General features: G+C 43.0%; 1 protein-coding gene across 4 annotated transcripts in view; it reads right to left on the reverse strand.

Moving 5' to 3' along the window:
- NRG3 (neuregulin 3) overlaps positions 1-24,850 on the reverse strand; it is a 795,134-nt gene that overhangs the window by 42,675 nt on the left and 727,609 nt on the right. For all 4 annotated transcript variants that reach the window (XM_063131659.1, XM_063131656.1, XM_063131658.1 and 1 more), the window contains one exon: positions 7,894-7,996. In XM_063131659.1, the coding sequence (XP_062987729.1) occupies positions 7,894-7,996 (103 nt within the window). The remainder of the gene's footprint in view (positions 1-7,893; positions 7,997-24,850) is intronic.

Consider the following 24,850-nt stretch of genomic DNA (forward strand, 5'->3'; position numbering starts at 1 on the left):
AGAGCCTCAATTTTTTGGGTGTGTGTGGTGGTCCACGAACCACACTGCAATTTCAGAAATATATGGACCTCGACTGCAAATCACATGTGAGTCTATGTTCAGTCTGGAAAGTGTGAACTCATAGGAAGCTGCCTTATACCAGGTCACACTATTTACCCACCTTCGTCTACTGCAGGAGTGTAAAATCTTTCTGTCCTTGGGCTGGGGCTCTGATTTTGGTGAGGCTCTGAATCCATTCTGCGTTTCAGTCAGAACAAGCCAGAACTCTAAAGGAGCTACCCAAGGGCATGTCTGCAGCTTCAGGTGTAGAGAGAGGGAGGGGGAGGATCACGGACTTAGCAGCTTCCGTGATCCTCACTGGACATCTTGACAGCTGTACGACATCCCAGAAGGATGTCACGGCTGCCATTAAAAAAACAACAAGGAAGAAGAGTGCACTTGAGCTCCTCTGGAAAAGTGAGGGTTTTTGGTTTTTTAAAACAACTCCGCTCCTCACTCCCACCCCTGATGGGCACAGAATGCCCCCATTCAGCTCTGTGCCCATTTCAAGCGCCCCACTACTCATGAGGAGGACAGGATGACCTGGGAGCAACTGCCACATGCCCCACGCTCCATGGGATGGTCCCAGAACCACAGAGAAGTTGGGTTTTCCGCATTTCCCTATATGCCAGGGAAAGTCCCCAGTCATTCTGGGTTGGCCTTGGGATCCCCTGTGCATCATTTGGATGCACAGGGATGATCCAGGGATGACCCTGGGATATAGGGCTGGTGTAGACATGCCCCAAGGGCAGAACCCTTTCCTCAAAATATGTTCAGCACTTTGGAGAGCTCCTTTAGAGTTCAGGCTGGTTCTGACTGAAACCCAGAATGGATTCACAGCCCCACCAAAATTGAAACCACCAGCTTCCGTTGCCTACTACCTGATGCTTTTACAAAATGCAGCCTAGAGATGCTAAGGAAGGATTGAACTTGGGACCTTCCACATGTGTAGTATGTGTTCTACCATTAAGCTACAGTTTCTCCACAATGTTTATTTTAAAACATTCATTAAATTCATCCAGTGTTAAAAGCATTCACACATTACTATCAAAAAATTTGGGATATTAAAATTTGGAGATTAACTGTTCCATACATATTATCAATGTGACGTACGTATATCTATGTCTTTGACTAATCATTTCAAATTGAGATACTCTGAGCCTTTCGGGGAGGCTCAAAGTACACCAGGAACCTTAAGAGCCATCCATCTTTTGGGAACTGAACAATGCAGCAAAACCAAAGAGTGCAATCTTATACAATACTACTCAAAAGTAAGTCCCATTGAGCTCAATAAGGGCTACTCCCAGGTAAGCGGATATAGGATTGCAGCCTAAAATTCTAGGATTCTAAAATAATGTGCTAATGTATAAGAATATGCAGGAGTTCCAATTTTATTTCTCGTCCTAATTCTGGTTCAATCCAATTTTATTTCTGGTTCAAGCCAGGCAACCATGAAAGTTTCTAGGGATGTTAGGAAATCTGAAAGGGGTGGGTGGGGTCTGGCAGACTCCTTCCCTTCCCTGGACCCCACTCATCAAGCCGCAGCCACTTCCTAGACCTGTTCATTGGGCATCCGTGTGGTCCATAAGTGCCCAGCGGCTGCCCACCCCCTTAAATGTATACTTCATGCCTATAATGTTGCATAAAGGCCCCCTTTGCAGTTGCTATTTACATAACATTAGATTTGTGGAAACCCCAAGCCACCATTTTTACATAAAATGGTGGCTTGCTAAGGGGACAGGCAGCCCCACAGTGTTCCCTGGGGCATCCGGCAGTTCGCACAGTGCAGGGGGTGGGCAAAACCGGAAAGAGGAGAGTCCGTCCATCCCAAAGGATTCTGATAGACGAGACTTTAGCCTGTAGTTTACTACTGAGGCTTAGCCTTATTAATTCATAATTTGCTACATTTGATAGTTTAAGAGCCATGAAACTGGTGTGTGTACCATTTCTGGCAGACGGACAGCTGATGAAGAGGACAAAGAAAGCTTTGATTTTATTTAGTCAGTGAAGCTAGTTCAGTGAAATTCAAAATGCCCAACTAAATAGAAGTGAGGATTTAAGAGAATGCATTCACGGATTTCAGTATTCAAAGGATGCAAATACCCAACATTGCACTGTTGGGAATTGATGGAACATGTTCAGGTTGTACAATGCTGATGCATCCAAGAATGCAGACTTCCTCTCTCAGAACAAGTGTCTAAAACAGAGTACATAAAATGAAAATATAATGATTAATTAGAACAAAAGAACAAAAATATGATCAATGGGTTATTTAGGCAGGGTTTTATTTCAGTGGGGCATACATTATATTATCCTACTTTTTATCTCATGCCATTGTTATTTTTAGTGAATGTAATATTTATTTATTTATTTATTTATTTATTACATTTTTATACCTCCCAATAGCTGAAGCTCTCTGGGCGGTTTACAAAAATTAAAACCATAAAAAGCATAATAGAACAACCAACAGCCTGAAAACACAAATACAAAATACAATATAAACCACACAGCAGAAATTGATATAGGTTAAAACACGGAATTAAAACAGCAAAAATTAAATTTAACTTAAATTAGGTGTTAAAATACTGAGAAAATGAAAAGGTCTTCAGCTGGTGACGAAAGGAGTACAGTGTAGGCGCCAGGCGAACCTCTCGGGCCGGGAGCTCGTTCCACAGTTGGAATGAGCAGAGAAGGCCCTCCTCTTGGTAGCCACCTGCCTCACTTCCTTTGGCAAGGGCTCACGGAGAAGGGCCCCTGTGCATGATCTTAAGGTCCAGGCAGGTACATATGGCAGGATAACCTTATCCTTCAAATAACCTGGCCCCAAGCCGTTTAGGGCTTTGAATGTTAGAATCAGCCAAAGTCCTCATCAGTGGGACTTTGCTCACAGGATGCTTCTGCTTAAGGAAAAGAGCAGAGGGCAACTTTCATTGCTTCTGCTTTCCCCCTGCACCCCACCAAAGAGCTGCTCAAGAAGGTTGAAGGACCCTCTGGAATAGTGTGGCAGGTGGCATCATAGGGGGAGGGCTGCAGAAGGAAGGGGGAATCAATGAACGTTGCCTCCCACCATTCATCCAGTGGGAATGTATCCTGGAGTTCAGTCCTTTCCTCAAACAGAAGGAGCCCTTCTATTTATGGAAGGGACACTGGCCTTTGCTAGACCTACCTGGAAATCCAGGGGAGAAGAGGGGAGACCTCGTGTTGTGAATAACGCGAGATCTCACCCTAGTTTACACGCAAGGCGCAACGAGCTCAAGAAGAGAGCCGTCGCGCCCGCCATTTAAAAAAAAAACTTTTAAAGGGCCGGCTGCACACGAAAGGATGAGCGGCAAGGTAAGGGTTATTTTTTAAAAACAACAACAACTTGATTTCCCCGCTTCTCCCACGCTAGCCCCGATGGGCACAGCTCCCGGTTCTGCACGAGTAATCGCGCAGAGCTGGGAAAATCCATGGAAACAGGCCACACGCTCACGGTCTCAGGCTCAGCCCAAGACTGCGGGGAAAAGCGGTGCCAAAGGGTAGGCCTATATCCCGGGGCCATGGAGGGTTGATCCCTGCCTGAGCCCGGGATCCCCTGTGTGTCATCTGGACGCACAGGGACGATCCCAGGTATCACCCCAGGATATAGGCTGGTCTAGCAAAGGCCACTGTTGATCCAACCCTGATTATTATAATGTGAGAAGAAATCATGTTCTGAAGTATCTCCCATTGAAATCAACGGGACTTAACTCGGTCTGGATCATTCTCTGCATGGTTAGCTGTCCCCAAACGTTTGTTCACCAGATGTCTTTGATCTGGTATGGTTACCTTGAAGAACCTCAGGCTTTTGAATGATATAGACATTGCACTTTGTTTACAGAAAGAGAAGAAGAAAGGGAGAAAGATGAAATGTGTGGGTGGAGGAGAGGACGTATAAAGAAACTAAAGTACCTTGTCCTTGCAAAGGACATAACATTCATCACAAAAAAGGGCACTTTCAAAAGAGACACTGAAATCACTTTTTGAATTTCTCATGTCTCTGCAGTGATGTCACACTGCTCCGATTTATACATGGATATTTTCACATCCGTATGAATATCACCCCTTCTATTTTCCACTGAAGAAAAGGTCATGGTTCCCAGCATCAGGGGCCTTGTATGCAGTGCATTTTTCAAGGGCCAAAAAATAAAAAATAAATAAAAAGGGGGTGGAGCACCTTGGAGACTGGGCCGAAGTTGACTTGATCTCCTAATTGCATCAATGCAAATAGCAGGCACATTTTTTGTTATATAAACAGCAGCTAGAAGGCTGAAGATCATCAAGACCTTGAGGGCTGGAGAGGGAGTTTTATTCTGTTTCCCTACTATGGTCCTGAAAAAAAATGGCTTGCATATCAAAGAAAGTGTCCCATGTCAGGAATCTGGTATGCAGAGGAACTATTGAACTCATTCTTCCGACAGTCCTGAGTCTGCTCTTTACATGAGCAAAAAGCATGTACGTTAAGCCTATTGCCACTTAAACAGTGCAGTTATATGTAGAACTACTCAGAAGTTAGTCCCATTGAGTTCAATGGGGCTTACTCTAAGGTAAGTAGGCATGGGATTGCAGGGAAAGTATGCCTACAGCAGGGGTGGGCATCATGGGGTAAAATCCAACTTAAGTCCTATTTAGAGTAGACCCATTGAAAAGACTAACCAGTCTCATTCATTTCAACGAGGACTTACATTGGATTTTGCCCATACAGCCCCCTGAGGTTGGCCATGCAACCTGCTCAGGGTGTCCTGCCCCCCAGGGTGTCTTGCTCCCCAATTCCACCACCACCCCATGCATACTGCAGGCTGGAGCATGCCCAGTGGAATTTTTGACTTTCCCCCTCTGATTAGCAGACACTCATGCCATGTCATGAATAGCTTTTGAAACCTCTCCCAGGTCATAGCTAGACCTAAGGTTTATCCCAGGATCATCCCGGGTTCGTCCCTGCCTGAGCACTGGATGCCCTGTGTGGCAGATGAACAGTTTTGACCCCAGGACAATCCTGGGATAAACCTTAGGTCTAGCTATGGCCCCAGTTTCAAAAAGTAGTTTACTATGAGATAAGGCATTGGGGAAGAAGTCTGCCGGTTGAAAACTCCACATTCAAATTTTCCATGGGTATAATAAATTAGCCATGCCATTCTCTGGACGCAAGCCAGATTAAGAAAATGTGGGTCCCTCGTACCATCTAAATTAAACAGAAACATTTCTAGGAACTATAATTGAAATTTGAAAGGGTAGTTTCCATCAGATGAAATCATAAAATGAAGGATACTCCTCATGTTAAGAGCAAAACACAGTACTTGCCTCACTTCTGAAAGTGCCCTAAAAAACTTTTGCTTTTTTAAGCAAACCAAATATGGCCATTCCCTGATAACTATAGTTAGAGCAGGAGTGGGTCCTATGGTGGCATGAGGCCATCAGTCTAAGTTCAAAAGCTTTCTGAAAGCTATCCGTCCATTCTTTTGGCAAGAATGCTGGGTTGGCAGGAAGAGGGAGGTGGTAGAGAGAGAGAGAGACAGACAGACAGACAGAGAGACAAGGGTGGCCCTGCCCACTTTTGCTTCCGGCCCTGCCCATTACTGGCACATTGCCCATTTCAGATTACTCCATGGGGGAATGCAGTCTTCAATAGAAAAAAGAATCCCCACCCATGATTTAGGGAATCTGGAATATCGTCTAAATAAATGTTAAGAGTCTGTGGCCATTGAATCCACATATTGCTGATGAAATAAATTATGTAAATTCACAATATTTGTATCTATGTATGTACAAATATTATTACCCATGTGTTTATATTGGCTCATTTTTATTGGCTAAAGTTGTCTTTTTAAGCTGGATTTGGGTTTTTAGTGGCCACTTACTGGAGAAGGGAGAGTTGAGATTTACAAACTACTCATACTCAGTAGAAATGCAGAGATAGATGGAGGGGGGCTGGGGGAGGGGGCATATACTGGACTCTGGAATGGTCCTGGGAATGTTATGATGCCAAAGAACCCTCAAACAGATCCCCTGAGGTTTGCAAAAGAACGAACCAACAGATGGATGGATGGATGGATTGAGATAGATAGATAGATAGATAGATGATAGATAGATAGAGACATATCCCCTGTATCATATGGTTTAATAAGGATTAAACTTGCTCAGTAGCCAAGGAATGTAGTGTGCAACAACAGAAAATGAAAAACACAAACTCGGGAGTTGGGGTGGTGAGGTGAGGGGAATTTCCTCCTTGAAGGGAATAGCTGGTTAGAACCCAGAACAAGAGCATTCCTTTTAGGAGGGAGAATTCACTACAACATTTTGTAGCCGGTCCAACTTCTCTTTGACTAATAGTAGGGTTTTCTCTATTATTGTGCAGTTTGACAGGTATTTACAAAAGTAGGCAACTGTGATCTTGCATAGTGATATGTAACTCCCCTGCCCTAAGATGGGTCTTGTAGAAACACTTTTATTTACTATCAAATATCCTCAGAAGTTTTGTCTGAAGAGCAACTCCCAAACATGCTTCATATCTTATTTTTCAGATTAATTTAGTATACACAGAAGCCATGAACTCCCAACATATTTTGCTAATCTTCTTTAATGCTTTCATCTTTCGTAGGGATGTTGGAGGAATCTGGTTGGGGCCAGGAGTTCAACTCGGTTCTGTCTTCTGCCAGCTGGCTCAACTTTGGACCCGCTAATGGATTTTCCATGGACTTTTTTATTTGTGGAAATTCCACCCAAAATTTGTGCAACTAGCACAAATTGTGGCTACAATTTGCACAAATACCTACTTCTGCAGAGGGAGGGGAAGGGAGGGGTGGGGAGAGAAAGGAAAAAAAAAGTCCCCAGAATTCGGAGAAAGCACACGGCTCAGCTCGCAAATGCAAGTTAAGCCAGCCACGCTACGGAAGTCTAGCAAGTAAAAAAGGTCCAGATGTTCTAGAGATTGACATCCCTATCCTTTCCACAAAAATCCTCCAATGCTTTTGCCTGAGGAAGTGATAAACATATTTACTTCTGATTTCATTTCTCATTTACTATCAGACAAACTAGACATTATTTAATTGCATGGTTAGCAGCTACATCTTTAATAATAATAATAATAATAATAATAATAATAATAATAATAATAATAATAATAATAATACAATAAGATGGGTGAGGAGGGTCTTAATTTTGTGGTTTAACTCTTCCCTTCCCAGCCATGACAAAAATCACCCCTGGTTATGCAGGTTAGAATTAAGAAGAAAAGTTTCCATTGGCACTAAACAGGAGTCCGTCCCCCTCCCTAATGCTAACTGCTAAGCCCGGGGAGAGGGATTATACCAGGATCATAGCTGTGAAGGGAAGGGAAGGTATACTGAGGTTCCAATGGGACTCTCACAACCTTCCTAGTTGTTGTTGTTTTTAAAAAAGGTTGTGAACCATTCATTCAGTTTACATTTTGATATCAACTGACCAAATTTGCACTTGCAAAATCAACTGGACAACAGCTGTCCTTCAGTACTCACAAAATGCAGCCTGCGAGCTGCATGTTGCCTACTCTTGGTTCAACCCAAAGCCAATTTTGTGAGATGTGAAAATACAGGGCTGTCCTTAGATGGGATCAAAGAAAGGTAACTATCTCAGAGCCCTTCTTGTTCATTTGCGCTTCTGCATGTGAACCCAGAGGAATGAAGTCGTGGAGATGCTGAAGGCACTTGGACGTCTCCAGCAGCACCCTGACGCAGAAGGAAAGGAAATGGATGAAACGGTCCTTGGCAATTCCACTCTCTTCATAATAGTGCCCTGGAGGGAACATTAATGAACTGAAAAGGCATAAGGACAGGACAGAGACTAGACAAAGGCTCTTACTTTGTTTTGAAGTAGAACGCTGCACAGATCATGCCCACTATGACTATGCCAAAGACGATACAGGAAATAGACAGCACCTGCCGCTGGTAAACCTCTTCACTCTCTGTGGATGGCAAAATTGAGAATTATGGCAACATTGAACAGCAACATCTGGAAATATGGGGATTCTTTAAAAGGCGTGAATTAATATGACACGGTGCCCTGTATGAGCAGAGGCAGTGAGTGGCTTGGATTTGAAACACACACACACACACACACACACACACACACAGGCTTATTGTGGAGCTACATCTTACAAGGCACACGTGGCTGCTACCTACAATAGTACCCCTGCATTGAAATTTGGCCCTGAAGAAGGCCCTGCAGTGCATATTAGGGCTTACTGTATGACGTTATGGCTTCACATTGCATTTCTGCATTCCATATTTCCTCTGAAAGCAGGGAAACGGGACACGAGTACGCTACAGCACACAGTAAGCACTCCTACACTTTGCAGGGGGGAAGGGAAGCCCTGGACACGGGGTTGCAGTTTTAAGCGGCAGCCCTGTACCTCTGGGAACGAGTCATTAGGAGGCCACCAGTGAGGGAGGAAGCAGCAGCCAGGCACCTCTCCACCGTGCCTGGGTCCAGCTCCAGCTGAGAGCCCCTCCCTCCTGCTACCAACTGTCTCTGAAGAGGCCATCAGTGAGGAGGAAGCAGCAGCCAGGCACCTCTCCACCGTGCCTGGGTCCAGCTCCAGCTGAGAGCCCCCTCCCTCCTGCTGTCAACTGTAACTGCAGAGGCCACCAGTGAGGGAGGAAGCAGCAGCCAGGCACCTCTCCACCGTGCCTGGGTCCAGCTCCAGCTGAGAGCCCCCTCCCTCCTGCTGTCAACTGTAACTGCAGAGGCCACCAGTGAGGGAGGAAGCAGCAGCCAGACACCTCTCCACCGTGCCTGGGTCCAGCTCCAGCTGAGAGCCCCCTCCCTCCTGCTGTCAACTGTAACTGCAGAGGCCACCAGTGAGGGAGGAAGCAGCAGCCAGGCACCTCTCCACCGTGCCTGGGTCCAGCTCCAGCTGAGAGCCCCCCCCCCTCCTGCTGTCACCTGTAACTGCTGAACTTTCCAACTAAGATTGTAGTGCCTGAGTTTGCTTTCCTTTTCCCCCTCCTCCTCCTCCCTCCCAATCCCCTTTCCTTTTGTGTCATGTCTTTTAGATTGTAAGCCTGTGGGCAGGGACTGTCAAGAAATACTTTTGTAAGCCGCCATGAGAGCCTTTTTTGGCTGAATGGCGGCATAAAAATCCTTAAATAAATAAATAAAATAAAAATAAATAAATTCTACCATTGGTCACTCATCTACAACTTTGGTCTTACAAGCTTCTAGGGAAAAAACACACGTCTTATGATGTTCCTTTCAAGTGCCTCCTGTGGAACTAGAAGGACATTATTATTGAAACCAAGTGCATTCAGTCTAATTACCCTGTTCTTTAGAAAGCTCTTAAAATAATATTAATGGGACAGAAAGAAGGGAAACAGGAGTCTATTCTTAAACATGATTATTAGTAAGTATCACAAAGCTCCCGGGAATTCAGTCATTTCCCCTCTGCTCACCCCGCCCCCTAGTTTAACATTCAAGTTTGTTATTGTTTTGTTTTTCCTTTGGACTACATGGTGCTCTTGTCTCTAGACTCCTCGTTGTTCCCCTGGATTCCAGGCAAACAAACAACATAAAACATTGAAAGATTTACAGCGCAGAAAAGAAAGGAATAAAACCAAACAAAAAAGAAACTCCTACAATTTGATAGAGTTGGATGAAAGCCAAAGGCTTTCCATAGTCCCCTATGTGCTCCACTGCACAGGACATTACTTTCCAGGGAGGCAATTTTTTCCCCCTGTTTTTGTTTTTGGAGGCAATATCGTCGGCAAACATTGCTGTCACATAATTAACTTGAAGAGAGGGATGGAGTGGAAATCAGCAGTTACAAAATAACATCCTAGGTCACGTGAGGATGAATACTGGACAATTAATAAGCAATTGGAAGTAACACCGTAGAGAGAAATTAATCAATAATTCGCAAAGTAGTATATTTTAATATCAAAGGCTTCTTTAATCTGCTGGCTAAGTGTAAAATTGGCTGGATTATATCACTGCCGGATAATATAAAACACGGGGATTAATAATAAGGTTGTAAAGGAAAATATATAGTTTCAGAAACATTTGGTGGATATTCTGCGTGAATACTGAATAAATATTTGATCTGATTGAGAGAGCTATATGGGCTTCTGATTGAGTGAGCACAGCTACATGTACAAAGAAATGCATAAAGGATCTGCTGCCTTCATTGATGTGAATGGGAAATCCATAGGAGGCAGAGAGGTTCTGTGGGCAAATCAGGTCTCTTGTGCTGGAAAAATATATTGTTGGGTCCAAGCAGTCATTCTAGCAATGAACTGAAAAGCACCCTCTTCCTTACAAACATCTCCTTAAAAGCATAGGAGGTTCTGTTTCCATTAGTCTTTCAATGATTGTTTTGTACTCAAAAAGATTACCAGAACGGTTGGAAAAAAATGGGTATGAGTCGTCTACACTTTAATTTTAAAGCACTTTTAAGTCCCAATTGTTTCAATAGGTGAGATTTAAGTACACATTTTAACTCTCCCATTGCAATCCATAGGACTATTCCATTTGATTGATTGATTCCATTTCTAGACTGTCCAATAGCTGAAGCTCTCTGGGCAGTTCACAAAAATGAAAACCACAAGAACAGCATAAAACAATATATATATATCTTTAAAACTAGACTATGAAAGTATAACTAGATTAAAACCAACAGCAATGAAGAGATTTAAGATACAGTAACAAATTTAAAAGAGCAGAACTAGAAGATAAAATGCTAAAATTTCTAGGGAAATGAAAAGGTCTTCACCTGGCTCCAGAAGAGTACAACACATGCCCCAGGTAAAACTCTCTAGGGAGCTTATTCCACAGCCAAGGTGCCAGAACAGTTAAGGCCTTCTTCCTGGGAGCCATCTGCCTCCATTCCATATTGCAGTTTTCCTCAGCTTGTGCCCTCCAGATATTGTGATGGACTGCAACTCCTATCAATTCCGGGCAGCATTCCCAAAGCTCATGCTGGGTGGAATGATGGGAGTTGCAGTCCGACACATTTGGAGGACAGCAAGTTGGAAAAGGCTGCCATATCATGTGACAGGAAGGCTGAATGTGCAACCCAACGTACCCTTGGCAAGGAGCTGCTCTCTGATCAGTGTATGAGAACAATGAAATATGCATTTCCAAGTACACCTGTCTCATTCACACACTATCTTTTCAGGTCTGCATTGAAAAAAATATCTTAGGTCTCGCCCTAACAAAGGTAACATATGAAGAGGCTCTTAGAATTGTTCAACTTTAAGTGAAGAGTGCCCAAGATTATCCCCCCCCAATTGATTTAAATGCTTTAAAAGGTTGGGTACCCAATATTGTTTCAAGATAAGGATAATAAGTAGAGGACGATTATATACGCTACCCTGGATTCCTTAAGGGGGAAAAACAGGATATAAATGTAATAATAAAAAAACCCAACTTGAATTAAATTGTTCAAAAAAAATTCTATAACTTCTTTAACTTACTTTCAAACAGAAATCAATATGTTTCAAAAATAGCTGTGGATACTTTTTTTTTTTTACCCACATAGGTTTAGAACTAGAGCTGTGCACGAACCCCCTGATTTGGCGTGAGTTAAATTTTATTGTTTTTAACCGTTACTGGGTTCTATTCTATGCATGCATTTATGATATTCTTTTAGGTATTCTTCCCATGTATCATCTCTACCCTTAGTCTGAATAAAGTCTTCTACCTCACATGGTGAGCCTCCAGCGTTTTTGTCTTGGTCCTTGCTAAATCCAGTAAGAACAGGCTGTAGAACACTGCCCTACCTTTACAGCTGCTATTATATTTTTAGAGTGCAGTCCTAAGGGATTGCCACTGAATAGGCAGAGGACTCTGTGAGTCTCTTTCTATCCTTTGCCCTGCCAGCAAGAGCCAGAAGGGCGAGAAGAGGGCAGTGGCAAAAATGCCTCCCGTTCCTCAAATTCTTTGCAGCTAGATGAGCCTCCCAGACCGTGAGCCAAGAATTACTCTGCCTAGCTGCAGTTCTATACATATTTATCTGGAAGAAACCCCCTTGAAATAAGTGAGTTACTTCTGAGTAGGATTGTGCTATTAGTATTTATATTATGATTCGATGATGATGATTGATTGATTGATTTTCTGATTTAATAATGATGTGAGTTGCCTTGGAAGGTGCAACCATGAAAGGTGGACTATAAATAATGAAATGTATACCAGTAAAGGCTAATTCTCGCTCTCATTGTCCTTTTTCATGTAAATAGATTTGCAAGTAAGATTTCTGACTTGCAAAACAAAACAAAACAAAACCATGTATTTATTCTTTTATAATACTGGTCCCTGGTTCTTTATACTGAGGCCATAGCTAGACCTAAGGTTTATCCCACAATTGTCCTAGGGTCAAACCTGTTCATCTAAGAGCCACACAGGGCATCCAGCGCTCAGGCAGAGACGAACCCAGGATGATCCTGGGATAAACCTTAGGTCTAGCTATGGCCTGAGTGTGTGAGTAGGACAGAAATACTAACATAAAGTCTGAAAAGGAGGAACAGACATCTAGAAATTGTTGCCGGTGTGGTCATATTCTGTGAAAAAGTCTAGAATTCTAAAGCACTTTGAATATATCATGGTCAGTTACCATGAATATAAAGATTTTATAACAAAGGCTTAGAAAAGAAAATTAGAAAGGAATTATTCTTAGTTCTGCCTTTGAAAAAGAAATTGGGAGAGGGGGAAAAAAACCCTGTACTATGACTCAGCTAATTAAGACAGATTTGTATTGCATTTGTAAGTAATTAAAACAACATGAACATATCTGTCCACGATGCTGTGTGATCTATTAATTCCTTGGCATATTAAGAAAATTGCTGAAATGAGTGGAAAATGTTCTACAAAACAGCTGTGTCAAAATGCTTCATGGGTGTGAATTCATGCATTTGCAAAGGAGCACAATTCATAACACTTTCCCCATTAGCATTCACAACTGGAGTGTAAGCAGTGAACATTATCTATTGCCTGTGCTTTTGTTATATTTGATTAACAAAATATCCTTGGGATCTGAAAGTTTGAAAATAATAGTCCAGATATACAAATTAATCCATCTTGCAATTATCAACAGTATTTCAAGGTGAGTGCTGCTGGTCCTGATAATAATTGTTTTGCTTGTAATTTAAAACAATATATCTTTTTTTTTAAAAAAAAAATCGCACACAAAAGGGAATAAAAATGCATTTCAAAACATCCTGAAGCAGAAGCATCTGAAAATAATACTTCATTTAAAAGTGTACTTGAGTACTGGTACACTCTTGTAAAAAAGTAATTTCAAAAAGTAAGATGTATTTTTAAAAATTCTATATGAACGGAGCTCTCTGCTTTTTACTCTGTGCAAGAACACTATTGCACTCCTTCAAAACCTGGTGTTTGGGAGGCACTGATTGGCATGTTTTAAGAAGGGATGGCTCAGGATTTCAGTTCAGTTTTGATATGAATTTACAAAATTTGTGAAGTTCTTCATATCTGGGACAAAAAGAACATAAGATTTATTTATTTATTTATTTATTTTTGAAAGCAAATGTGCAAGAAACCAAAACTGACACATTTGTCCATCCGGGCCCAGGCCTTCAGGTGCTTTGCTCTTAAAAGTCTAGCTTTGAATCCCTGGCCTTATAGCTAGAACAGGCTATATCCCGAGGCGAACCCCGGGATCGTACCTGTGCATCAGGGAGGGATCATTCATCCCTTGCTCCGGGATATAGCCCTCCCCTTTGGGCCCATTTTTTCAGCGGTCCTGGGCTGAGCCTGAGACCACGGAATGTTTGGCCTGTTTTTGCGGCTTGACCCCACTTTGCACGATTACTCGCGCAGAGCTGAGGAGCGCTGCACCCACTGCGGTTAGGGTGGGGAGGAGCAGGGAAATGAAATGAAATTTTAAAAAGCACCTACCTTCAGCGCATGAGCGTTCGTGCACTCCTATCCCTTTAAAAATAAAAAATGCTGGGCGCGACGCCTCTCTTCCTGAGTTCATCGTGCCTTATGTGTAAACGGGGGCGAGATCTCGTGTTAATCCCAACACGAGGTCTCCCCTCCTCTCCCCTGGAACAAAAAGTAGGTCTAGCTAAGGCCCCTGTCTCTTCATCCAGGCTAAGGCCACCTCTTTTTTTCTGACAGGTTCCTCATCTTTAACAGCTATAAAGCATCATCATGCTGGCCATAGATTTATCTATTGAATTTGGCTGGTGTACATATGTGAGAATTTTCAGTTCAGTTCATTTTTGGTATGGAGGTCCGAAACTTGCAAAGTCCTTCATATTTGGGACACAAAGAACTTGAGATTTCTAAATTTCGAATACAGGAAAAAAGTGAAACTGACATATTCACTCACCCCTAGTTTTAAGCTCCTATTAAAGATCTGTTTCTTCACCCAAACCTTCCCTGGATGACTGTGCTGCCCTTTTAGTCTGCTAATTAATTAGTGCTTTTACTTTTAGCTTTAAATATTTTAAACATTTTAACTGACGTGTTTTTGTATTTATTATTATGTCTGATTCTGTAAATAGCTTAAAGATATCTCTTGATATGGTAAGCACTGTATAAATACTTTGAATAAATAATACATTCCAATGTCCAAGGAGAAAAATGCAAGGAGAAAAATGAAGGTACTGTTAAATTGATTATAATTATGAACAACAAAAAAGTAAACCATTTTTAACACTTAATAGAAAGTGAGCTTTTTGGTGAGCATTCACAAATGCAGCTTGTAATTGATGAGCCTTTTCAATTCAAGGCTAGGTGGGTTCATCCATTGCTTATATTAATGTATCATTTGACCTACACAGGTCAATTAAATACTTCAAAGGGATTTGCAGATCCGTTATGTTGTAATTGTCCCTATTTTTTTTTAATCAACTGAACTAACAAATAAGATACACCACAGAAGGCAAGCCTTGTTAGCCAAATATGGAAGGGCCCATATGACTTCTGTAATATTTATTTATTTATTTATTACATTTATATACAACCCCTGACCATTCAGTGGCCACTAAGTGTGGAAGGGTTCTCTGTGTTTTCAAAAACTCTATACATTTCCTGCCCATACTTAGTAAAAATGTTGTATGATGGCATCTTTGTAACAGGAATCTTTACTGTGGGTGTTTCCTTGCTCTGCTTGTGGTTCCAGAATAAAATTAACCACCTGCTGATCTTCTGATTATCATTGACCCATATTTACAGCTGTGAATTTATTTAATGTTACACTTTGAAACAAATATGCAAAGCAAAACTCAGTTATCCTTCAAAACCGTCCAAATTTTGCAATGGAGTTCTCAATTTATTTATTTTTTAAAAAGTGTATATAAAAATGTGAATTCCAAAGTGCACACACAAATGTATTAATGGAAATAATGTTAAAAATGCATTATATTATGGAAATTGTTTGCAAACACTCTGTATATTAAGCCAAATTGCAAACAAAGATGCATGGGTCAGGAGAATCACATAAACATTTTTAAATGAATTTTCATGTGAACTTCTTTAAAAACAACAACACAGCAACAAATGAATTTATGACTGGAAAAATTAGAAAGGGGGACAAACCAAAATGGACAGATTTGTCCATCCATAGCCATAGTTCAGTGGCATGGCATATTTTTGCATGTGTATGAATCCAGGTTCAGTGCTGGTCACCTCTTGTTCATTGCCTGACATGGCGTTTGCCGAGAATATATGACACTGTGGGCCTTGCTAGACCCAGCCGGATAAGCTGGCAAGGAGGCGGGGCGACGGCGCGCTAACTTTAGCGCGCCTTCGCCCCGCCTCCTAGATGCACGATGCGCAGGGACTGCGGAAGCCCTGCAGTGTCGGCCATTTTTTTTTGTTGTTGTTAAAGGGGCCACATACGCCCCGAAGACTCTGGAGAAGGTAAGTGGTTTTTTTTCCTAAAATTATCCGTCCCTCGGCCCCATCCCATCCCCGATGTTCGGCTTTCCCCCCCTCTCCTGCCGGTCCGGCCTTCCCCCCATCTCCCCCCCCCGGGATCCCCCCGGCCTGATGGGCACAGCGCTGAGCACTGTGCCCAGTCCGTGGCTTTTCCCGGCTACTCGCAAGTAAGCGAGTAGCCGCAAAAAGCCACGGACCTTGCTAGAAGTTCCGTAGCCCCGGCCTCAGGCTGGGGCTGTGGAAAAGGTACGCCACAAGCAACTTTGCTTATGGCGTGTTAAGGGAGGCTTCAGCACGGCCTGACCTCGGATTCCCCTGTGCGTCATCTGGACGCACAGCAGGGAAACCGGGCCTCACAGTGCGCTAAGGCCTCGTCGAGCAAGGCCCTGTGTTACCTCTATGTTCTGTCTATTTTGACTGGCCGTATTTCCACAGCTTCATATATTCTTGGCAAAACCTGTAGACATAGAAGCTCAGCTACAACTGAAGTGGGATTCAACCTCAATTAGCATACAGAGCCAAGGCCATTTTAAAAAACAAAACAAAAAACAAGGACTTATAATGCGATGAACTGATTTACAATGAGATGGTTCATTCTCCGTATGTATTATTGCTATGTGTGGCATGGCTCTTTATTCACACTTATGACATCATTTCTTATCTAAGGACCATTGAACCCAATGGAAACTTCAATGAACTGTGACTATTCTGGTCCATGGCAGCTGCACCATCATTTAAATGTGAATAAATGTGAATAGTTTTTAAAAGTTGCTGTAAAACAGATGTGTTGTGATGCTTCTCCTATATAAATGCATACCCTATAAAAGTCATATACCCTCCAACATTTCACAGATGACAATAGGGACATGCAGATAACCCCCCAGTTCTTCTCACTTCTTAAGCAGCCCAACCACATCCACAATTAACACATTGTTGAAGGCTCTTAATTGTTTGCTGAATTAATGTCCTCTCCAACAACCTGTCCTCCATTGATTTAAAAGCAGTTCTTGAATTACAGGGGGGAACGGGGCGGCTTACCATTTTCTGACAGTTTCTTTAACTCAGTCTTTTCTAACTTGGTGCCCTCAGTTGAATTGGACTGCAACTTCCATCAATCCCAGCCACTATGGCCATTGGCCAATACAAGTTAGGGAAAGCTACTTTACCTACTGTGTTCAGAAGACCATGGAAAGCATCTAGTGAGTTCATGACAGAGGCAATATTCAAATGAAGAGCACCCTGATTTGTGGGCCAGCCTTTTAAGCATATGACTATACCAGCTCTAGTACAGTATCTGTGAAATGCCATGCTCATAAGGCTAGGTTGTAAGACCTTTCCCCAGTACCTGTAGGAGCTTTGTGGGAGGGAATGTTGTTCCCATTTATCAGCTCCATTATGACTTCAGTTAAGCTGCTCCTTACTACCTGTCAACTGATGCTAGCTGTATTGTGACATCAGTGCACATTTAGCCAATCGCTAAGCTTATCCAGGCAAGCTGAGTAACTAGCTAGCTTGCTGTATACATTGGATGGGCAGAAGGTAGGTCTCCAGATGTTTCGGACTTCAACTCCCAGAAGCCTCTGCCAGCATAGCCAAGGGACAGAAATGCTGGAAGTTGATGTCTAAAACACCCACCCCTGGTGTACATGTTGTAATTAAAAACCCGGACCCTTCAGAGAAAGAGATGCTACAATTATATCTTATTGGATAGACTGATACCATCAGGATAGAAGAACAAGATGAAGGAGCCAGAAGCTTTGCAGAAGGAATAGGAAGGAAGAAAGGAGTTATGTAGATGGAACTCTAACCCCAAAACAAGAGATGGAGAGGAAAGGGGGCTGGACATGCATAGACCTTTTTAAAAAGCTAAAATCCTGCCAGTGGTCAAATGTTTAGCAAATAATGGGATGTGGGGAGGATTGAATCTGGCCCTCCCACTTCAGAACAGCTGATTCCACTTTTCAAAAATAAGGCTACAACCACACAGCTCCAGCTATTCGATTGGGCTGGGGAATCAAATGTACAGCATCTACTTTTGTAAACAATTCCCCATTCAGCTAGGGAACTAGGGCCGTAGCTAGACCTTACGGTCTAGCGGGATGAAGGGGTGAAGTTCTTACAATATTTTGATCGCGAGATCTCCCCCTTTGTTCACACGTGGCGTGTGACAACCTCAGAGGGAGAGGTGTTGCGCCCGCCATTTTGTGGTTTTTTTTCTTGAAGATGCACGCAAGTGCTCGTGCACAAAAAGTCAGGGTTTTTTGTTTTTTTTTAAATTCCCCACTCCCCCCACCCCACCCCCCGCAGTGCTCCTGTGGAGCTCTGGGTCACGGTTCCTCGTGAGGAACTGGGATAAACCGCAACACCCGGCAATACATTCTGCGGTCTCGGGATCAGCCTGAGAACATGGAAAAATCAGGCTAAAAGGGTAGGGCGAGTTCCCAGGGCAAGGGAGGAATCATCCCTCTCTGATCCCAGGTTCCCCTGTGTGTCATGTGAACACACAGGGACAGTCCTGGGGATCGCCCCATCTAGCTATGGCCCAGATTAGTGCATAGGAGACTGCATTGTGATGCCTTATGGCCCTTAGCTGAACTGGGGCAATGGGAGTAGGTGAGCCATTCAATTTGGTTTGTAAACAGGATCAACATTTCAGAGTCCTTATAGAGTAGAGAACTGTTTTGAAGGCAATATTGTAGGCCCAGAGTTGCACAGACATACTCATGCAATCTCACACAACTGGTAGTATGCACTCAAGAGTAATTTTCTTCATGGAAGTTTAAAAACAACCTCTGGGCTCAGCTTTTCAGTAATAATTTGCTGGTGCTTGTGGTCCATCATGCATGCTACGAAGATAGTGGGCGAGATTCTCCTCGGAGACTAATAAAAGATCTCTTCGAGAATGGTTCAGGCACTTCAATATTATACTGACCACAACTATCTTCCACATCAACCACTGACTTTAAATTATGAGCTACTGATATAATATTTGAACTTTATTGGCTTATAATGAGTTTTTGAGCTGTCGCTAAAGCTCAGGCATATAAATTTAATTCTAACAGAGGCTTTGGGATGATTCGCTATTTCATTACCGGTGTTATCAGCATTTTTTTTTTTAATGTACCAGTAATATTTGAAAGCTAACATTAACAACTAGTCCAGGCTGTATCCACATGTATAAGTATATTGCTTTATTTTAAAATTTGGCAATTTAAAAAAAGTTTATTTATTGACAATATTTGTATATCCCTTAAGACCACCAAATAATATATCCACACATGATGCCCGGCCTACTTAAGTCAACTTAACCATCCAGCCTCCAACTATGTCACCGGCACAAAGCGGCAACATGAAATGCATAACTCAAGTTAGCAAGGCCAGATGCAAATTACACATATATGTGGAGAGACTGAGGCCGTAGCTAGACCTAAGATTTATCCCAGGATCATCCCGGGTTCGTACCTGCCTGAGCGCTAGATGCCCTGTGTGGCACTTAGATGAACAGGTTTGACAATAATGTACATTTTGCAAAAAAAATATGCATTTGTTTAGTTATTTATTGCATTTTTATACTGCCCAATAGCTGAAGCTCTCTGGGCAGTTTACAAAAAATATTATTTTTTAAATGTGATCACAAGTTCGAGAAAAATGTGCTCCCATTCCGTTCACGTTGGGGGTTGCGAAAGAAGAAAGTTTGGATGATTTGCAAACTGAAACGAAGTTCTCGTACATCCCTAGTTTATTTAAATCATTAAATAAATTTAAATCATTAAATAATTATCAGCCCAGGACCGCGGAAAAACCGGGCTCAAAGGGTAGGGTGAGATCCCGGGGCAAGGGAGGGATCATCCTTCCCTGATCCCAGAATCCCCTGTACGTCATGTGAATGGGCAGGGATGATCCTGGAGATCACCCCGGGATTTCGCCCCATCTAGCTATGGCCTAGATTAGTGCATAGGAGACTGCACTGGGATGCCTTATGGCCCTTAGCTGAACTGGGGCAATGAGAGTAGGTGAGCCCTTCAATTTCATTTGTAAACAGGATCAACATTTCATAGTGTAGAGAACTGTTTTGAAGACAGTATTGTAGGCCCAGAGTTGCACAGACATACTCATGAAATCTCACGCAACAGTCCAACAACATCTGTTGGGCCATAAGTTGCCCACCTCTGTTCTATGGTTTTGTAAGTGTGTGTGTTTGTGCAGCAAACCACAGTGCCAGAAAGAAGGCAAGTGTCTATCAAGAGGTGGGATTTAATTTGTAAAAGTTTGGCATCCACAGCTTTCTATTGCACAAGTCTTTCAAAACACCAGGCACATTTGGCCTATTTTAATCAACAGCAGCCATGTAAATCCTGGGTTGACTGAATACAGAAAATGATCACCAAATATTTGACTGAACCAAGAAATGAATTAGGTTTCACCAGGCAGATGCCCCTTTTATTTCTGCAAACATTCAACCTTAGCATCAATTACTTGTGTAAATGATTGCTGGGAGGGGGACCTTCAGCTCTCACAAGAAGGGGCTAGTCCTGAATTTTGAGCAGGCATTCACCTCTGAACTGTGTTTTCAGGACTGCAGCCATCAAGTTTTGTCTCTCATACAACAAGACACAGCACTTGAGCTTCCAAAAAGCCTGCACATATTTTTCCACAATCCAACTAGATGTCTATAGAAACAGGCTGTCATGCATGAACTCCTAGCTGGCCCCACTGAGGGTCTCTTGCCCATGGGATGCCCAAAACCTGAGAATGGCACTAGCAATGTGCATTACTTCAGTTGTGAAGGACACAACTAAGATTTTTCTCCCCTCCCCCAGGTACAGTCCCATGCTTTACGCAATTTACAGATTGTGAAAATTTCCAGAGACCTGTATTCCTACTCGTGTTCCAGATACGTTTGCATGATTTGCAAAAAGGAACAAAATTCTCCTACTTCACTTTTTAAAAATATCCATTGTGCAAATAAGCAGTGGATGGAAGAAAAAAGATCCCTGACAATCCACAAAACACAGTGAGAATGGATTTAACAAAATCTGGCCATCCCTAGTTATGAGTAACTACTCTTAGGCTCTGAGCCAAGGTGGGTTGCCTGAGCAGAGTATGAGGTGGGGCTGACCAGCACTAGTACAATTTTCCATGTGTTAATAATCCATGCCATACTTCTTTACTGCGATCCATAGATCCATGAAAAAACAAGAATCAAACATGAAATCATACAGTTAGAGCTATTATCAACTTTCGTCTAATACACAGAGAGCTCTAATCCTGGCCGCCACTGTAAGAAATTTAGCAACAGCCAAAGTTACTCTTGAGGACTTATCTTTCAACAGAAACTTAATATAAAATTTGTCTGAACTTCTGGACAGTTTGCTCAACAATGGGGTGATCATAAGATGGCAGGCCTGATTATAAAAGCTATAAGACAGAAGGATATGCTCCATCGTCTCCACTTCCATATTCCTACAGGGGCACCGTCATTCCTGATAAGGGACGTGTTAATAATCACACTGGTAGATGGAGGATAGTTAAACAGTGAATATCCCCCTCATTCTATTGCAGATCCTTTTTATTAGTTCATACCATTGTGGCACTTCTTAATTCAAAATGTCTTATTTCTTCATTACTGGATCTGTACAATAGGGGTGTGCACGGACCCCCCGCTCCGCTTCTCTTCCAGATCTGCGATTTGCAGATCGGGCCACTTCGCTCCGCCCCTGATCCGCCTATGTCCGCTCCGCTCCACAGCTCCGGATCCAGATCGGAGCTCCGTTTTCCCCCCCCCATAGGCTTGCATTGAAAGCTAAAAAAGCATACAACTTTTTTTCTGTTAAAGTTAGAAACCTCACGTTTGGCACCATGACACCTCATGGAGGTATACACACGCACGCCAAGTTTCAAGCCAATCCCATCATCCCCTGATTTTTGGGGAATTTTTGAAAATCGGGCACCCCATTCACACCCCTTTCCATAGCTCCGTCAATTTGCACGTTAGAAACCTCAAACTCGGCACCGTGATAGCTTATCCATGGATACACATGCACAGCAAGTTTCAAGCCAATCCCATCATCCCCTGATTTTTGGGGAATTTTTGAAAATCGGGCACCCCATTCACACCCTTTTCGATAGCTCCGTCAATTTGCACATTAGAAACCTCAAACTCGGCACCATGATAGCTTATCCAGGGATACACATACATGCCAAGACTCAAGGCAATCCCATCCCCTGATTTTTGGCGGGGCTCTAACCTTTTAACTCACCCCAAATCAAGTCCCATGCTACAACTACGTCAATTTGCAAGTCAGAAACCTCACCTTCGGTCCCATGAGAGCTTATCCATGTGTCCACATGGACGCCAAGTTTCAAGCCAATCCCATCATCCCCTGATTTTTGGGGAAAGTCGGACACCCCAGTATCTCAGAGATTTAAAGCTGCAGACAGCTCAATGGGTCCATTTCAAAGGAAATCCCAACATGCCATGAATTGGGGAGTAGAGATAAACCTAAATATGAATCTTCTTCCACACTTGAAAAATTGATTTGGAACTTGAGCACAGGAAGGACTTCTCCCCTGAGTCAAAGCAAGACACACAAAAACCATCCCTGCGAGGTGGGCAGGGGAGGAGGGAGGGAAGGCAGGCAGGCAGCAGACATGTCTGGGGGCACAAGGAAGTGAGCCAAGGATAGTCTCAAAGCCAGTAATGCATATAAAATGGAATAAATAAATAAATAAACAAAGGAGGGGTGGAATTAAAAGCAGCAGTGTTGCTGAATAAACAACAAGAATATTTTTTTAAAAAAGGCTATATCTGTCTTTTACCAGTAAAAGGGGAGTGGACGTGCCCAAGGGGAGGGGGAATCATCTGCCAATTTGACTGGTCCTGTCTAGGTACCAGTCTTTAAGAAGCAAACGATCACTTCAACTCATGATAGGCATTCTCTCCAGTGATTTACCTTTGGAGGACTCTGATGATCCTCCAAGGTCAGGTGAGTGCACTGGGCACGTCCACATGCCCTAGGGGAGCTCATCCCCTTGCACCACATCTATTCAGTTGTTCTCCAAAGTTAGGGTGGGTAGCAGTGCTGTGTTTCCTCTCTGTTAGTATATGATTTCAGGTTGTGTTTGTGCATTTGGTAGAGCTACTGTTTTAAAAAACACTGGGAAAACTCCATTCAGAGTAGAAAGAGAAGTTTCCCAGAATCCCAAGTTATCAGTTTTGCCTATCCCCTCCTCCAACTTTGGGATCATGTGATCATGACCGGGAGTTAACTCTGCCCCTCAGCCCTTTGAAAAAGGTACATTTCCCCCCACTGTTTTACCTGATTTTTCCAAAAATTCTAGCAAGCGAACCGCAGCACGCAGAGAGCTGAGAGTAGGCTCAAAATGACCCCCAGCCACGACTCTCTAAGCACAAGAAGTTTCAGAAAGATAGCTTAAAAAACAACCAGTTATCCCCTCTTCTTTTCCGCAATGCAATCCTATGGGCGAAATTTTTCAAAATGGTGATCGGATCGTGCCGCGAAAAGAGAAGCGCTCTGCGTATGGGCGCTTCTCTTCGCCGTGCTTCTATGGGTCCCCGGTCCGCTTCTACTCCGCCTCTGGGCAAGGCAGAGCAGTCCAATTCACTTCTGATTCTCCGCTTCTAATCGGAGCGGAGCACATCCCTAGTATACAACTCACCATCCTGGGGGCAAGGTACATCAGGGTGAGCAGCTTGTAACTATATGTTTTGGCTTATAACTTCCGATCATCCATCAGTACTGGAAAAGCTGACTAGCGGCTCATCTACATCAAGCAGGATATTCCACTATGAAAGTGGTATATAAAAAGCAGGATCTACACTACTGCTTCATAGTGGTACTGAAGTGCACCAACAACTGTTGGGGCCCATGATACATCTACACCAAGCAGGATATAACACTATGAAAGTGGTATGAAAGCGGTATATGGTACGTTTCAATGGTCCCCAACGGTTGTCAGTGCACTTCAATACCGCTATAAAGCATTAGTGTAGATCCTGCGGTGCACTTCAATACTGCTATAAAGCATTAGTGTGGCTCCTGCCTTTTATATACCGCTTTCATAGTGGAATATCCTGCTTGGTGTAGATGAGCCCTAGGTCTGATGAGAGTTTTAGGCCAAAATAGCCCTGGTTCACATGATTTTCTTTCTCTTAGGAATAACTTAACTATGCCACAAGCAAGAACTACCCAGAAATCTGAATTCATGATACCAGAGATGACATCACTATGACTGTTCTGCTGCAATAGACACTGAGTGAAAGAACTAAGCAAGAATCATAGAATCATAGAGTTGGAAGGGGCACCCCTTGCTCAATGCAGGAATCAATGTACATGGGGTTCCCTGGTAGTTGCCCTTCCAGAAACTGACTAGGCCTAGACCCACTTAGCTTCCTCAAGGTTGCAGCATCCCATGCCATCACAGCAAAGTAATGAAACAGTCAAAGGTCAAAACATAGTCAAGCAGTCCGCTACATCAGGTCATGCTAAGGGGGTCAACAGTAAGATAGCAGGGAGAGGCCAAAATCCAATTAAAAAACTTAGCTACATTACAGAATTCAGAAGCAGAATCAAGCAAGAGTCCAAGGGTCAGTAGCACCATCAATCACAGGGCAAGGTGAAGGTGGCAAACACGGGAGCTGAGAAAATGGTGTTGTTTCTAACACTGGCTAGGCAGATAATGAAGGCATTTAATACCAAAGCCCCACCCAGAGCTCAGCTGCAGTACATTACATCTCTCTGGTTAGAGCCCTATTCATGAGGAATCACTTTCTTCTGAGTCCATCCTTGCAGTCAACTACTTCTTCCTACAGGAGCCCTGCTGATTAGCCGCTTATGGTGACAACTGGAGGGTTGTCCAGCCTCTGTTTCTGAATCAGATCTCCCTTCTTCCTGTG

Source organism: Elgaria multicarinata, chromosome 8 (assembly GCF_023053635.1).
Source record: "Elgaria multicarinata webbii isolate HBS135686 ecotype San Diego chromosome 8, rElgMul1.1.pri, whole genome shotgun sequence".
Taxonomy (NCBI): domain Eukaryota; kingdom Metazoa; phylum Chordata; class Lepidosauria; order Squamata; family Anguidae; genus Elgaria; species Elgaria multicarinata.